Here is a 15,347-nt window from a genome sequence, read left to right as displayed (position 1 = left end):
GGGTTGTAAAGGTAAAAATTTTTTCACCTTAATGCATTCTATGCATTAAGGTGAAAAAACTTTTGACAGTACCGCCGCCCCCAGGCCCCCCGTTTTACTTACCTGACGCCTCGAATCTTCGCTCCTCGTCCTCGTCAGCTTCATTGCAGCTCAGCCTGGTCGCTGATTGGCTGCAGTGGATGGATTGAAAGCAGCGCAGCCATTGGCTCGCGCTGCTGTCAATCACATCCGATGACGCGGCGCGCCGGGGGGCGGGGCCGAGTGATACAGCGAGCGGCTATAGCCGCCGGCTGTATCACGGGAGCGCGCCCGCAAGCACTCACCACCGTGCGAGGGAGCTCACATGAAGGTGGTAAATGCTTGCGGGGAGGAGCTGAAACAGCCGCCGAGGGACCCCAGAAGACCAGGTTCGGGGCCACTCTGTGCAGAACGAGCTGCACAGTGAAGGTAAGTATAACATGTTTGTTATTTTAAAAAAAAAAAAAAATAACTTTACAACCCCTTTAAGGCCATGATTTCATAAGGATCCTTCAATGTCTCCATGTTGAAGCTGATCTAATAAACATCAATTCATTTTTTTCTTAAAGCCCGTGGTGTGTGAACACACTCAGACTCCACCCGGTGCAAAAAAAAGTGCACACCAAAAAAGTGAAACACAAAACGTGCACAGGGTGTACACATGATCGTCCTCCGAAGAGAAAGGACCCTAGCCCTGATCCCGTGGGGCGTTAGGCTCCAGACATGGTCCATCTGGCCGAAACCAGATGGACCACAACCTCTGGGAGGTCTGCCGAAACAGGCCACCCCAAGTACTTGGTGGGACTCCCCCATGAGACCCCATGAGAGAGGGCGAACCAAGCCAGAAGGCCATTTTGCCACACACTGAGCATAGCATCATAGCATTACTATTAATACCCTAACTCAGTGTTTGTCAACCTTTTTTCAGTCAAGGCTCCCAAGGCAATTAATTGTTGCATCGCAATTCGGGTGTCCCCAATGCGGCATCGATGCATGCAAATGTAAAAATCGATTGCTGGTTGACGTCATCCCGACTTGCCCCGCCCCTCCCGGGAGAGCACTGCAAGTGTATCCTGTGTTGTGTGTGTACAAAACATGCCGCTCATGTGACTGCCCGGCCCGCCTCTCTCCTCTCACCCGCCCGCTGACTGTAGCTATCAGATCAGAAGAGAGTCGGGACGGGGCTGAGAATTCTCCGCTGATGTCAGGAGAGACGTGAGAGGAGAGAGGCGGGCCGGGCAGTCATATGAGCGGCATGTATTGTACACACACAACACAGGATCTCTTGTGTTCTGAGTCTTTTATTGTACACCTTCAGGCTGGGTACACACCATAATGAATTGGATGCGGAATCCCCACATCCAGTTCGCAATAGCAGGAAATTTTACATATCTCCGCAGCAGGTCCTGTTCGTTTTGCATAAAAAAGATGTGCGTCTTTTGGTCAGTTTCAGGTCCGAATTCAGCCCAAAATTTGGGCTGAAATCAGACCTAAAACTGTGAACCAGGAAGCACCGGACCCCTGCTGTGAGCCGAGCCTCAAGAGTGCTGCTTTTTAAAAAAAAAAAACGAATGTTCTACAGTTAGCAATGTTCATACCTTCCACCAACTACCATGTTTTTTTGTTTTTTAATATTAAACATTTTAAATATTAAACTCTTATCTAAAGCTGTATTAAACCCAAAAGCAAACATTTATTATATTGCAGCTTACTTATTTTTATATGTGGTGGCTGCATAAGTTTTCTGTTTTAGGCTTTCTTTACTTTGTTTTCACCCGGTTTTTTCAAAACAACAAGTGCAAAAAAACGACCCCTCCACATTGGAATCCATGCGCTGGTGTCCTGAAAGGGGCCGGACGCATGGATAGGGGCTGCGGCAGATGACAGGGGGGGCGGCGCCCGTGTGCTCTTAATAGACAGGCCGCCCCTGACGGGCAGACAACTACACAGACAGTTTTCAGGACTCTGCCATTACACCCAAGATCTGCTGATCATGGGTGCAATGTTCTACAGGCTGCTAACAAAAAAAAATTACCTGCAAAAAAATGTGCATTTATTTTTGGTGAACTTATCCTTTCATTTCTGTAAAGCCTTTATCCCAAAAGGAAAAAACTGCTGTAATTGTATATAAAGTATTAGCTGGAGTTCGGCTTCAACTTCTTAGCGTATTTAAATCTGCTACTAAATCTAACACTCCCCTTCCCCTCAGACTGACAATGCTGCTGTCCAAAAGGTGCCCCCTGTGCTCCTTCATCCAGAGTGAAGGCACACTAATACAGGAGGCGTATTAACGGCCAGATCACCAGGTGAAAACAGAGGGGAAAAAGGCTAAAAAAAGAAAACTTATGCAGCCACCATATCTAATGATTAGTAAGCTGTAATATATTACACTTTTGGTTTTAGGTTTAATACCGCTTTAATAATCTGTGCACATGAATAGCATTTGTTGAAATGTATTTGTTCTTGCATGTGTCTGTTTATGCTGTTCTATATTTTGCTAATGGCCAAGGTGAGCCTATTTCTGCTACATAGGCAGGGTTTCTAGTTGTCTGCCTTGCTGTACAAGGATCCCCAGTTTGAATGCCGGTCAGGACATTATCTGCATGGAGAGTTTACATGTTCTCCTCCGGGTAACCCGGTTTCTTCCACTCTAAAGATGAGCTGATCGGTTTTCTGGCTCCTGTGTAGATTGGGCCAAGTCTGTGTATGTTATATAGGGACCATGGATTGTAAGCTCCTTGAGGTTGCATTCACACCTGGATGTAGCGTCTTTGAGCATTTCCCCGGCGTTTTTATGCACAATTTTGGTGTGTTTTTATGCATGATTTGGACGTTTTTATACAGCATTTATGAGCTTTGCCATTTTTTTATTATCATCTGTTTCATCATTTGTTGCTAGATCTTTCAGCTTTTTTCCATCACCTTCTATTTCTTTTTTTATTGTTATTATCATTATTATTAATAATAATATTATTTATTTATTTATTTATTTTTTGTTAGGGTAAGGGGTTGGAGTCAAGGTTAAGTTAGAATTAGGATTAGGGGCTAGGGTTATTTATTTGTTTATTTTTGTTAGGGTAAGGGTGTTACTACTACTACTACTACTACTACTACTAATAATAATAATAACAATAATAATAATTGAATAAATAAAATAATGTTAGGGGTTCATTATTTTTTGTGTATTATTGCATATTATTAATTTATTTTATTATTTATTTATTATGATTTTTAGTTATTTGTGTATTTATTTTACATTTATTTATTTATATATTACTGGGGGGGGGGTTTTGTTTGAGCAGAAAATCGGGACAAAACTTGGGAATGCACACAAAAATGCGCAAATGGCATGTTTCCATTCACTTCTATGGGAGTGGAAACACACCAAAAAAAAATGTGCAAATCTGCTCAATTTGAGCTATATAATATCAGTAATAAATAGTAAATACCTTCAGATTGGTACAGCATCCCATGAGGCACAGAAGGAGCCCGATTTATGTGCTCTGCTCCAAAAAATAAAAGATATTTCCAGGCTGACTGCAAAAAACTAGCAATGTAAATGTAAATAATCATGAAACAATCTACAGTTATTTTATTGTTAGTTACAATGACAAATAATTGTTTTCCTTTAATTTTCCTCCCTATCAGGACAAATGGGTATTGGAACATGAAGAAGTTATCCTCGGAGAACGAATCGGTCGGGTGCGTTATCTGTTATCCTTAATGTGATTCAGGCTCATTAAAATATATCTTATTAATAGCAGCTGATAATAACAAAACAAACAGCAAGGACTGAAGTTAACACAGACTAATTAAACCGGCTGAATTAAATTAAATGTGCAATCGCTATAAAAAATATTGAGTATAAATATTGTTCCCGAAGAACCAAAACAAGAATTAATTATCTATAAGACGAATCTCACATTTTATAGCCAAGCCATCCGTTAAATTTCCAAGGAAAAACATCTGTTTGCTTACCGGAATGAAAACATTTACTTATGAAGCCTGGCTGAGTAATTATGAATAAGTGTACAAAATGATGTTCAGTTTTTTCTACTATAGTTCAGATCAAAAAAGTTATTAGAAGAGGATATGTCGTTTTAAAAATAATATGCACAGACCACCTGGTGTGCTGTGTACTTCAGTAAAGCTTCAAGGCTTTCATTGCCTACTCCGCCTGGATGGGGTGCTGAGCATAGTATGCAAATGAAGAAATGTTCAGTGGAATCGGTCACATGCTGGTTCTGGGGCAGTGACCTTCCTTGCTGTAAAGATTAAAGAAGATCTATTATTCTAAATTTTATTTTGCAGTTCTGTCCCCTATGGTGCAGAGTAGGGATGGGCTGAACAGACCCCTTTTTGGTGCGCACCAGAACTTTCGAACACCGCGAAAGTTCGGATCCGAATAACAAACCCCATTAAAGTCAATGGGACCCGAACATCAAAAATCTAAAGTGCCCATTTTGAAGGCTTATATGCAAGTAATTGGGCATAAAATGGTTATATGGGTCTAAGTCCTGCCCTGGGGGACATGTATCAATAAAAAAAAAAAGTTTGTGAAAAACTTCATTTTTAAATGAGCAGTGATTTTTTTTATTTTTAAAGTGAAAGCCCAAGAATGAAAAAATCATTCCAATATAGTGCCTGGGGGGGTCCCCTTAGTCTACCTGTAAAGTAGAGATCTGTACAATGTCTAGAGTCTTCTGCAGCAATAATTGCATTTATAAAGCAAAAAAAAAAGACATTTTCCCTGCAAGCTGCCTTTATTTTGCTCAGCAACAGCTGGGGAGCCAGTGTGTATGATGAGGCCACAATGTAGTGCACTGGGAACAAGATTAGAGATTTTTTGGATACATTCTGGTGTCACTTTGACTTTGTATAGAAGTAACGGGTGCGTAAAAATTGGTCTTTGGGTGTCGGCGGTGCACTCCCACCGTAACCCTATAGAGGTAATCTTGATGAAAGCAAGAATTGGCCTTGCTGTAAAAAATTTGAATTATATGCACCTGTCAAACAGTTGTATAAAAATGACTCATGCATAGGGTTGGTGTTTTTGCCATGTTTGATATGCCTGAGACACAGTTTGCAGATAGCAACAGTGCGATCTGCTGCAGATGTGCTGAAAAAGGCCCAGACAGCTGAGCTTTGAGGAGTGGGCCAGGAGATAACAGCTGCAGAATCTGATGGAATAGGGTGGCTGCTCTCCACTCTTTCTTGATGTCGGCCTCCTTGGGGTTGTGACCCCTCACCTTCAGTTTCCTCCTCTTCTCTATCTAGTACCGAAGTCGCATCAGTGACCTCATCATCATAATCGTCATCTCCATCTCCTCCATCTTCATCATTACCACTGGAGACAACTTGGAAATACGCTGCAGCTTGGGGAACACGAATGCCAATTTGTCTACCAGTGTTCCTCCCTCTCTCTAGGCTCCTGTTCCTGTCATCCTCAACCTCAGAACCAACATCTGAATCCAGTAATGGCTGCGCATCATCAAGGAGCAAGTGGCTGATGCTGTGGTCAAATAACTCAGCTGACTCCTCAATGGCTGATGTTGGAGCTATGGCAGGAATAGATGTGGACAAGGAGGCAGGTTTATCCACTCTGGAAACTGCAGGGGACTGCATACTTGTCTCTTCTTGTGTGACAGAGGATGAGGAGGATGAGGAAGGTTTAGTAAGCCAGTCCACCACCTCCTCTGCATGCTGTGGCTGGATAGCACAGGCAAACTCACTAAACAGAGGAAATGATGCCCTGCCTGAGGACTGACCACCACGTCCACCCGTGCCTGTGGACACATTTGTTGCTGGCCCCCTTACAATGCCAAGGGAACAGCTGCCTTTCCTTGTTGTCCTCCCAGACATTATTGGGAGGGAGGGGGTGGTGCTTATAAGCAAATGTAAAGAAGATGTTGAAATCTGTACATAGATGCATGTTAATCAATGTAAAGAGGTGTTTGGTGCACTTTAATTTGAGTACTCACACTACACAGACACACTCCATGGATACACTATAATATACTGCAATATAATGTGCCAAACGTACAGTGACGCACAAAACTACAGTGGGGCAAAAAACTATTTAGTCAGCCACCAACTGTGCAAGTTCTCCCACTTAAAAAGATGAGAGTAGCCTGTAATTGTCATCATAGGTATACCTCAACTATGAGAGACAAAATGTGGAAACAAATCCAGACAATCACATTGTCTGATTTTTTAAAGAATTTATTTGCAAATTATGGTGGAAAAAAAGTATTTGGTCACCCACAAACAAGCAAGATTTCTGGCTCTCACAGACCTGTATCTTCTTCTTTAAGCGGCTCCTCTGTCCTCCACTCATTACCTATATTAATGGCACCTGTTTGAACTTGTTATCAGTATAAAAGACACTTGTCCACAACCTCAAACACTCACACTCCAAACTCCATTATGGTGAAGACCAAAGAGCTGTTGAAGGACACCAGAAACAAAATTGTAGACCTGCACCAGGCTGGAAAGACTGAATCTGCAATAGGCAAGCAGCTTGATGTGAAGAAATCAACTGTGGGAGCAATAATTAGAAAATGGAAGACATACAAGACCACTGATAATCTCCCTCGATCTGGGGCTCCACGCAAGATCTCACCCCATGGGGTCAAAATGATCACAAGAACGGTGAGCAAAAATCCCAGAACCAAACGGGGGGACCTAGTGCATGACCTGCAGAGAGCTGGGACCAACGTAACAAATGCTACCATCAGTAACACACTACGCCACCAGGGACTCAGATCCTGCAGTGCCAGACGTGTCCCCCTGCTTAAGCCAGTACATGCCCAGGTCCCCATGGCCCATGGTCAGAAGAAACCAAAGTAGAACTGTTTGGTAGAAACACAACTTGTCGTGTTTGGAGGAGAGAGAATGCTGAGTTGCAACCAAAGAACACCATACCTACTGTGAAGTATGGGGTGGCAACATCATGCTTTGGGGCTGTCTCTCTGCAAAGGGAACAGGACGACTGATCCGTGTACATGAAAGAATGAATGGGGCCATGTATGGTAAAATTTTGAGTGCAAACCTCCTCTCGTCAGCAAGGGCATTGAAGATGAAATGTGGCTGGGTCTTTCAGCATGACAATGATCCCAAACACACCGCCAGGGCAACGAAGGAGTGGCTTTGTAAGAAGTATTTCAAGGTCCTGGAGTTGCCTAGCCAGTCTCCAGATCTCAACCCCATAAAAACCTTTGGAGGGAGTTGAAAGTCTGTGTTGCCCAACGACAGCCCCAAAACATCACTGCTCTAGAGGAGATCTGCATGGAAGAATGGGCCAACATACCAGCAACAGTGTGTGACAACCTTGTGAAGACTTACAGAAAACGTTTGACCTCTGTCATTGCCAACAAAGGATATATAACAAAATATTGAGATGAACTTTTGATATTGACCAAATACTTATTTTCCACCATAATTTGCAAATAAATTCTTAAAAAAATCAGACAATGCGATTGTCTGGATTTGTTTCCACATTTTGTCTCTCATAGTTGAGGTATACCTATGATGACAATTACAGGCCTCTCTCATATTTTTAAGTGGGAGAACTTGCACAATTGGTGGCTGACTAAATACTTTTTTGCCCCACTGCATATGGTTTTAAACTGGCAGTAACGCACACAGAACTATATGGTGTTAAACTGGCAGTAACGCTCACAAAAGTAAATGGCGTTAAACTGGCAGTAACGCTCACAGAAGTAAATGGAGTTAAACTGGCAGTAACGCAATCAAATAGACAATGCTCAACCTTCACTACACTGATGCTATTTGAACTGTCCCTACTCTAGCTATACGCTAATGTAAAGGTTACTGACACGGTCTCACTACACTACAGTGCAACTATCTGAGCTGTCCCTACTCTAGCTGCACACTATGCAAAACTGAATGATGGTCCTCCTCACTACACTCACACTATCCCTAGACTGACACTAAACTAATATGCTACACTGACAATTGAAGCAAAATAGCACAGTATAGCACACTAACTAACTAATAGCACTGAACAGAGCTGTGTTCTATCTCTCTCCACGCCCAAAATGGCTACCATTGAAAGAATACCTTTATACTGTGGGGCGGGAATGAGCCATGATTGGATAAAGTCATGATGACAGTGTCCAATCATGACTCTGACAGTGCTCTGTGCCCTGATTGGCTGAAGCTTTCACTGCTTCAATGCATTGTGGTCGGTTCGGGGGGCCAAACAAATGGTCGAATGACCCGTTTGTTTGGCTGTTCGCCAAGAGACGAACAGCGAAAGTTCATCCCGAACTTATGCTCGGACCGAACTGTTCGCCCATCCGTAGTGCAGAGTACATGTAGTACTTGTTCCCATACTTCTAATAGCTTCCTAACCCTGGTTCGGAGGTCTGACCTGCTGACCCACCTCCTACTACAGACAATCAGACAACAGCTATGAAGGAGACGGACCCCCCCCCCCCCCGCATTCCTCTTGCTGTCGTTATGAATCAGCCATCTCTTTAACTACTTGCTGACTGCAGTACCTATATACAGTATACAGCCTGTCAGTAATTAGTTATCATAAGATCATGGCTTCAGAATGTTTTTTTTTATAGCTAACTATTGGCTGTCTTCTAAAAGTGATTGAGAGTTGAGACAGCTCTAAAGCCACACGATTACTTCTACGGAAGGACCACTCCCACGGTAAACAGCTTCAGACTGGGATCTCTTCAGACAGAAAAGGTAGAGAAACCTCCGTTCCCCCATCTACTTTGTGATGAATGAAGCCAGAAGTGATGATCATTTCATCCCTTCCTGTTTCAGTGCTGTCATTAAGTGCTGTAACAGCCAGGGAAGCAGCTGATTAAGCATGATCTGTGCTTAATCAGCTGCTTTGGAAAGTAGGAGAGACATCAGATGTCTAATAGACCCCAGATGGCTTCATAAAAAGTACCTGTTACTGCCCAAAGCTATCACATAGGTGGGCTTGCTAGCCCCCCTGTGATAGCAATAAAGTTAAAGTGGTCCTAAAGCCTTAAAGTGATTGTAAAGTCTCAGTGTTTTCATCTCTAAATATAACAAACCTGTTGTACTTACCTGCTCTGTAGCAGTGGATTTGGACAGAGCAGTCTGGATCCTCCTCTTCTCGTGTCCCTCTTCAGCTCTTCTGGCTCCTCCCTCCTGTCGAGTGCTGCTTGCTGTGGGGGCACCCGAGCCAAGTCACAGCTTCGTGTCCATTCAGACATGGAGCCCTGGCCTGGCCACGCCCCCTCTCTCTTCTGATTGGCTGACTGACTTTGATTGACAGCAGCAGGAGCCAATGGTGCCTCTGGTGTGTCTCAGCCAATCAGGAGGATAGTCTTGGATGGCCGAGGCACTCATGGACATCTCTGGAGAGAGATAGGGCTCAGGTAAGCATTAGTGGGTGCTGAAGGGCGCGCTTCCCATATAATGCATTAAGATAAAAAACCTTCTGCCTTTACTACCCCTTTAAGGTTTTTCACCTTAATGCATTCTATGCATTATGCAACTAATCTATGCATACTCGTACGTATGCATACCTTTGTGTTATTGACTGCTTCTGGGTTTAGGCCATGATTGTACACAGCGGGAGTCTGTCAGCAAGTCCCGGCTAGTGATTCATGGCTGGGCCTGCTGATCGGCTGTGTAAATTTACACCCCAGAGCCCTGTGTTGACAATCAACACAGCACAGACGGAACAATCTCTCTGTTTCTCATCCCTGCAAAGCAAGGAGAAGAAACAAAGAGATCTGTTAATAAAAGTAGCATGCATTACACATTGTTAGGCACACATTTATTTTTTTTTAACAAAAAAGTTTATTTAGATTTTCACAAAACAAACAATTCACTTCGGGTTAAGCTTGAATACAGATGACATACATAGATCATTTGCATGACTTAGAATAGGAGAGATTCAACAACATCTACATTTATCCAATTCAGAAGATGATACAATTACATTCATTAAGAGTATTGATATAAGGTGGAAGTGCAAGGGATCCCACCAACCAACCTGAGGTATTCCACCCCAATCGCACATATAATTAAGACGAGACTTGGAGACCCACAGAGCGGGGGGGGGGGGGGGGCAGGCCAGCGCCAGACATAGTGGGCCCCGACCCACCCTCTCATTGTTAGGCACACATTTGATCACCCTTGATCACCCCTAGATGCTAAACCCTTCCCAGCCAGTGTCATTAGTACAGTGACAGTGTATATTATTAGCACTAATCACTGTGTATTAGTGTCACTGGTGATGTCAGTGGCAGTTAGGCAGTTCCCCCCAGCGTCAGTTAGTGTCAGATTGCAGTCCCATTATAAGTCACCGATCGCCGATAGTAAATCGCCAATAGTAAATGATCGCCGATAGTAAAAAATTTTAAAAAAATATTCTGGAGCTCAAGTGGTTAATATTTTTTTCTTACCAGTATTTTATTATTGTTTACATACTGTACTTTCACATCAGTTCCTGCCCTAAGGGCACTTTCACACTAATCCGCTGCAAAAATGAAGCATAAACGCATAAGCGTTTGTGGTGCGTTTTTTAAAGGACACGTGACTCAAAAACGCATTGCAGGTGCATTTTTGCCACGTTTTTGCTGCGCTCTACCACGCTTTTCCATTGCTTTCAAAGAGAAGGTCAGTTTTTGGTGCTTTTTTTTTTTTTTTTAGCTCTCCAAACATGCTCCAAAGATGCTGCAAGGAGGATTTTTTCATTGCAACGGAAGCACATCGCCGAAGTGCGAACACATTCATTGATTTTAAAGGGAAGCATTTATCTTGAGCTTTTCAGGCGCATTTTTTTAAACGCAAACACGCTTGAAAAACTCCTCAGTGTGAAAGCAGCCTAAAAAAGTTTATAATCTAAGGTGCCTATCTTGCATGCATACATACACATAGTAGGGCTATTTTATCCAGGAGCCAATTAACCTACCAGCATGTCTGATGCTAGCCATACACTATATGAAAAATTGCTTGAACGCGTTTTCGAATAACGAACACTCGGTCATGAGAGCAGATGATAGTGCCATCATGTAATGTTCACATTTTGAAAGATAAATTGTTCAATGGACATGAATGAATCAGTTTTTCACCCGTTTTGTCACATATGCGCAGTGTGAACAGTTCAGTTTTTAACAGGCGGGAAACACATTAAGCTTTCAAGTTATTGCTCATTCGACACAAGGTGATTTTTTTTTTTGACAGCCTGATTTTTTTGGCTCTGAAAAGGCAAAAACAATTTTCTGAAAGAAAAAATCCGCTGCGCTGGAGTGAACTGTATCAATCTAAAGTTTCTTGAATCTAAAAATATGTGCAAATAAATACTCTCTCTGAGTGAATCAAAAGTCCAAAGATCCAAAACATATAGAAATTTGCATATGTAAATTATCAATAAATATAAACCAAACACATTAAAGTGCAACGTGCATAAAAAATGACGCAAAATAAAGTGCATACAAAGCTTCAAAAGGTGCTTAGTGCCCCACAAACTGATATAATAAACAGTCCTGATAAATAGTATTAAAAGTGATTGGTGATATATAAAAAAATCCTGTGACTCAATATCAAAAAAGTGAGTATAATAAGTGTCCGTTGATGGTGTTTTCCAACATGCTCATAATATCATTGGTGCTGCAAACCATGCTCTGGTGCGATTCAGTGGCCCCCCAGGTAATTCTTCTCACCTCAGAGCGTGTGACGCTGCTACACTGAGTCAAAACACGCTTAGGAGCCACCCCCGGGCTCTGTGCTGATTACCAGATGTCAGTCTCCAATGCAGTTCCACAGACATATACAAGAGAAAAAACTCGATAGTGTGATATTATTTTGTAAATGTATTAAAATTAAACAAAATACTCTCCCCACAATGGTGTACTCACACTATCCCGGTGCGTCAGTGCACCGCTCTATTCCAAGCCTTCAAAACAGTAACCAATGTAAGGGTATGGTATCCGTCTCAACTTAGACAGACTCTGTGCTGCTCACTCTGTCCTGGCCCCTCCCCTACGCGTGTTCGACACAGGGATCACGTGTCTTCATCAGGGGGATTTATGCACGTTGCACTTTAATGTGTTTGGTTTATATTTATTGATAATTTACATATGCATATTTCTATATGTTTTGGATCTTTGGACTTGTCACTATTTGATTCACTCAAATTTATTTGCACATATCTTTAGATTCAAGAAACTTTAGATTGATACAGTTCATTCTAGCGCAGCGTATTCTTTCTTTTAAATTATTTGCACGATATATGAAACGTGATCTGCGCCTGCAGCTGAGTATTGTTACTTATTTGGCATAAGATCGTTGGCTCGCAGGGTTCTTTCCTTATTTGTTTAAAAACAATTTTCTATTTGTGCCTATTAACTGCATGAAAAACGAACGAACAGTCTACAGTAAATTACAAATTTTCGAACGATTTTTCGTCTAGTGTATGGGGACCATTAGAACAAGTATGAAGCCAGCACTGACTTTCTAATAGATTTCAAACAATCCTTTCCTGAGCGGAGGGGAGAAAGAAAACCTTGTAGCTTTGTCACAATACATGAAGCATTAGGTGTTGTGCGCACGTGTTATTTTTAAACTATCAGATCCTCTTCAATCAGTGTCAGTAAATCCTACTGCTCAATTACTACATCACTAGACAGCGTGATTGCCTTCCAAACTTGTCAAGATTGCAAGAATAGTACAGAATGTATTTAATGTCTACAAGTACTATAAAGTTAAAGCGGTATTAAATCCAAAAACAAAAATGTAATATTTTGCAGCTTACCAATCACTTTTTATACCATGTGTAGCCTTACCCCCGGAGGAGCCGCTTAAGTTTGTTCAGTCCATTACTCTGCCTCTCCACCCCAATAACAGTCTCGGCCCCCTCTGGCACACCTGGCAATAGTGTAAATGCAATGACCAATGAGAAACACACATGTTATGATAAAACACAGAAATTGTCTTTACGACAATAATTCTGTGGAAGCATAACCAGCAGTAAGACCCCTTTCACACTGGAGGCGTTCTTTAGGCGCTTTTAGGCTAAGAATAGTAAAGCGCCTGAAAAACACCTCCCCTGCAGTCCCAGTGTTAAAGTCCGAGTGCTTTCACACTGGGGCGCTGTACTGGCAGGACATTAAAAAATGTCCTGCAAGCAGCATCTTTGGGGCGGTGTATACACCGCTCCTCCACCACTCCTGCCCATTGAAATGAATGGGCACCACTGCCGAAGCGCCTTGGCAGCGGAGCTACACGGGCGCATGTAACCATTTATTTGCCCGCTAGCAGGGGTTAAAAGCACCCCGCTAGTGGCCGAATAGCGCCACTTAAATGACGGTAGCGCGCCGCTAAAGCTAGCGGCGTTTTACCGTCAATGCCCGCCCCAGCGTGAAAGGGGTCTTACAGTAAATATTCAAGTAATCAACTGGAGCGCAATAGGTGAGATTAAGAGCAATATAGATCAATACTATATTCAGGCTGCTTTCAGGGGATTCCAAACATGAGAATGTCTCCAAGAGCAGAGGCACACTTAAATGGCAAAAAAAATCACAATATGACACTTTATATTGGATTGGTTACCTCTACTCAAATTTGGCTTGGGAGTCCAGACAGGAGGAGAGCAGAAGACTGACCCTCTTTATGTCAGACCTCTCTCTTCTGTACCCTGACACCACAGGCCCAACGACAAACACTGTATTCAATTCATTTAATTTAATGGCTTAATTTCCCAGATAAACTGTCCATATGGCACTCGTAGCTTCAATCCCTTTGAAGAAAGATAAGGCTTTCTTCAGCTAGCCACTCTCGTTGGTGCACTTAAACTCCTGAAAAGCAGGGCCAAACAACACAACTGGCCCTGATTATCAAGTAAAGAATGCAGGATCTTCCTCAGCAAGGTGAAAGAACAATGGTGTCTGTATACAGTGTCTCTGTGAATGAATGGCCTTATCCTTTAGCCCTATGGCACTACAAGTGTCAGCAAGATGACTAACAGCAATAATGTCTGTATACAGTGTCCATTTAACTCTGTCTGAGTACAGTGTCCTTGTTTCCTGGAAATGGGCGAAAGCCCTCTCACCCAATCCTGCGGCTAAGGCCCAAACAAACATCCTGGAATAGGCAGGCTTTTCTAGGGACCCGACTGGTCACCTTACACTGGAATGCTTAACACCGTTGGTGCAGATGCGTCTGGATATACCCCTGGGATCCCCCTCTCTCAGGCTTGATGTCCCAACTGTGGCTGTGGATGCCTGAAATCACACAGTGGACTGACCTGGGAGGCAGCACCTCTCCCCCAGGTCTAAACTCATCTCCGGAAACATAAATGATAGGAGCCCCAAATGTTGACCAGTGGGTGGGGTAGGACTTCAGCTACATAACCCCCTTTAACTGGGGACAAAATTGGGGTCCCTTTTTTCTTGGCGACAGCCCCCTAAAATTGGGGACTGTGGCCAAGAACCCAGGAATGTCTTGTCACCCTATGTTATTAGTGTCTGCCCTGATTATAAGCAGTAACCAAACTATCTTTCTACTATCTGTATTTGTCTGCAAGCAAGAAAATGTGAATTCTTTCTTTGCCCTTTCTGCCTGGTGACATTGATGAAGGAACAGATCTTGTACTATTTCTGCTCTTTTACAGACATAACATTCTCCTGCCTGGTGAAACCCTGTGCTGCAGAAACCCTCATTAATACATTATCCTTTTGTATCTCCCACAGGGTAATTTCGGAGAGGTGTTCAGCGGGCGTCTCCGTGCCGACAACACTCCCGTTGCGGTTAAAACTTGCCGGGAGACTTTGCCACCAGATTTGAAGGACAAGTTTCTTTCAGAAGCCAGGTGAGGATGCTGATCTGCGTCTGTCAGACCTTTGGAATTTAATTAGCTTTTCCTTTATAGACACTGAGCCTTGTTCCTCATCGCTTCCTTTCCATTAATATTACTCAATGGCTATAGCTTAACTGACAAATCCAGGCAGCGCTCATTGATCTGACACAGTAAAGGCATGTAAAGTGTTCTGTAAGTGCAGCCTGCTGGATCATTAGGTGCTGAGATTGTATAACAAATTACAGTCAGCGGACGCTTTCATATTGATTTGTTTCTCATCTGTGTCACGAATGCTAGAACAAGATGTCAGCTCAGTGACTAGAAGGCAGATTCTTACTTTCCAACGTATGTCAAGGTGATGGCATTTGCTGCTTTGTATGCTCTGCACTTCACCTCTTCATAACTCAATGCACACATTGCTACAAACTGTTATACAAGCAAAGCGATTTCCAAGTAGTTATGTGAAAAGCTGATTGTATACAGGCATAAGGATTGCAGGAGATAAATT

At 42.8% G+C, this 15,347-nt stretch overlaps 1 protein-coding gene across 1 annotated transcript in view; it reads left to right on the top strand.

Moving 5' to 3' along the window:
• The window catches only part of FES (FES proto-oncogene, tyrosine kinase), a 235,336-nt gene that overhangs the window by 176,871 nt on the left and 43,118 nt on the right, over positions 1-15,347 (top strand). Inside the window, exons 13-14 of the mRNA XM_073618513.1 lie at positions 3,667-3,720; positions 14,733-14,851. Coding sequence (XP_073474614.1) covers positions 3,667-3,720; positions 14,733-14,851 — 173 coding nt within the window. The remainder of the gene's footprint in view (positions 1-3,666; positions 3,721-14,732; positions 14,852-15,347) is intronic.

The sequence above is a fragment of the Aquarana catesbeiana genome, linkage group LG03 (assembly GCF_042186555.1).
Source record: "Aquarana catesbeiana isolate 2022-GZ linkage group LG03, ASM4218655v1, whole genome shotgun sequence".
Taxonomy (NCBI): Eukaryota; Metazoa; Chordata; class Amphibia; order Anura; family Ranidae; genus Aquarana; species Aquarana catesbeiana.
This window is presented reverse-complemented; position numbering and strand designations above follow the sequence as displayed.